Raw genomic sequence first — 1962 nt, forward strand, 5'->3', positions numbered from 1 at the left:
GAGGGAGGAGCCTCAGGGATGGCTCAAGGAGCCTGAACTCCCCAACAGGAGAGCAGCAGCCCAGGCAGAGCCTCTCCTGGGCTGTGGTCCCTGAACAGCCACATCCCTGCCACGCTGTCCCCTCACTGAGGGAAGGAAGGGTTATTGCAGCCCCAAACATTCCCTGGCAGGGCTGGCACTGGAGGGGATTCCTTGGGGGCAGCTGGGAACAGGGACAGGAGGAGAGGGAACAGCTCAGGCTGGGCTGGGGAGGCTCAGGTTGGACATCAGCAGGAATTCCTCCATGGAAAGGATGCTCAGGCCTTGGCAGGGGCTGCCCAGGGAGGTTTGGAGTGCCCATCCCTGGAGGTGTCCAGGGAATTCCTGGAGGTGGCACTGAGTGATCTGAGCTAGGGACATGGTGGGGATGGGGCACAGCCTGGACTGGATGGGCTGGGAGGGCTTTTCCAGCCTCAGGAATCCCRGGATTCCGTGGATCCCAGTGCAGGAGTGGCTCACAGCCCGGGGTGGGGCTGTGCTGCCAATATCCCAGGAATGCCCCAATTCCCGGTGTGCACACAGAGGAGGCCCTGCTGACAGCAGCAGAGGGTGCTGCAGGCCCAGAAATTCCCAGTTCCCCTTGGATCTGGGAACAGTTCCTTCCCCTGCTTACGGATCTGCTTGTGGAGCTTTTCCAGGGACATTTTCTTTGAAAGGCTGCTCAGCACTCCTGCAATCCCAGGGACACTGACACATTATCAAGACTCCTCAAATATTCCAATTCACTTCTCTCCCCAACAGCTGGACACAGCTGSCAGGGGGCACCACTCCCAGAATATTTCAGGTTTTGCAGGATATTCTCMATTTCCAACCACAAATCCAGCCACAACATCCCAATCCCAGACTTCTTCCTGCTTCCTGCTCATTTTAAACTGGGCACGAGGCTCCTTGGGCAGCTCCTCAGGGATTTAATTCCTCCCTGTCCCTCTCCCACATGAAGCCACTTCTGCCAGCACTGAAAAGTCTGATATCTTTTATTTTATTGTAWTTTTTTATGTTTAGAACTAAATATTTCTGTTAAATTAAATTCTCTTTTTTAATCTGGAACTTTTTGGCCTTATCAAGGTTCTGACGTCTCCAAGGCTCAGGAAAAATCCTAGATGGGAAGGGCAGAGGTGCAGCCTTGGATCCCAAGGAATTCCTGGGATGGAGACAAACTTAGGAGCTCAGGAACAGGAGCACTGGGATGGCCTGGAGCACCTCTCTGTCCGTAACTAAATGGTCCAAATTTCAGGACTGTTGGGATGATCCTAGTGCCAGGTACATTTCTAAGGAGARAGGATGAGCTGCAGCTTTAATGGGATTAAAGGAATTCTCTAAAAGCAGCAAATTCTGAGCCCTGGATTCAGCAAGTTGTGTAACACTAAATCCCCTTCCCTGCCTCCCTGAACTGCCTCTGCTCCTGATTATCCCTGTTCCCTCCCTCAGGAGTGGGAAAATGGCTGCACTTTTCCATGGATTCCATCGGAGCACTGTCCCTTCACTCCTCATTCCAATGAGGATTTCATTCCTTGGAAAAGATCTGTTCAACTGCCCAGAGTCTGCTCTCGTGCTTTGCTTTTAAACTCATTCTAGAGCAGGGCTGGATTACAACTGCCTGTTTTATTGCAAATATCCCTCCTGCAAATGAAGGAACACTTTTCCTTGCTTCTCCACCTGGCTGTGGAGTTCAGGGCTGGGCTTCTGGAAAATCAGCTGTTTTCCAAGCTAAAGAGGGATAATGAGGCTCTTTTATAAACCTGAACCAGAGGGAAGGTGGGATGCAAAGAGGCTTTAATGCCAAACGCCCCAGGGCTCACCTGATGTTGTCCCCAAGTCCCCCCAGACTCACTGACATTGTCCCCAAACTCTCCAAACTCCCTCAATATTGTCCCCAACCTCCCCCAGACTCACTGGTGTTGTCCCCAAACACCCCCAGATTCA

The 1962-nt window shown here is 52.1% G+C and overlaps 1 protein-coding gene across 1 annotated transcript in view; it reads right to left on the reverse strand.

Annotated features, from left to right (window-relative positions):
* Window positions 1-704: 704 nt before the first annotated feature.
* LOC130587320 (serine/threonine-protein phosphatase 6 regulatory subunit 2-like) overlaps window positions 705-1962 on the reverse strand; it is a 22312-nt gene continuing 21054 nt past the window's right edge. Inside the window, exon 15 of the mRNA XM_057388297.1 lies at window positions 705-1307. Coding sequence (XP_057244280.1) covers window positions 1136-1307 — 172 coding nt within the window. The 3' untranslated portion in view covers window positions 705-1135. The remainder of the gene's footprint in view (window positions 1308-1962) is intronic.

This window comes from Malurus melanocephalus, unplaced genomic scaffold (genome assembly GCF_030028575.1).
Source record: "Malurus melanocephalus ecotype Western Australia unplaced genomic scaffold, MMel_1.1 scaffold_1758, whole genome shotgun sequence".
Taxonomy (NCBI): Eukaryota; Metazoa; Chordata; class Aves; order Passeriformes; family Maluridae; genus Malurus; species Malurus melanocephalus.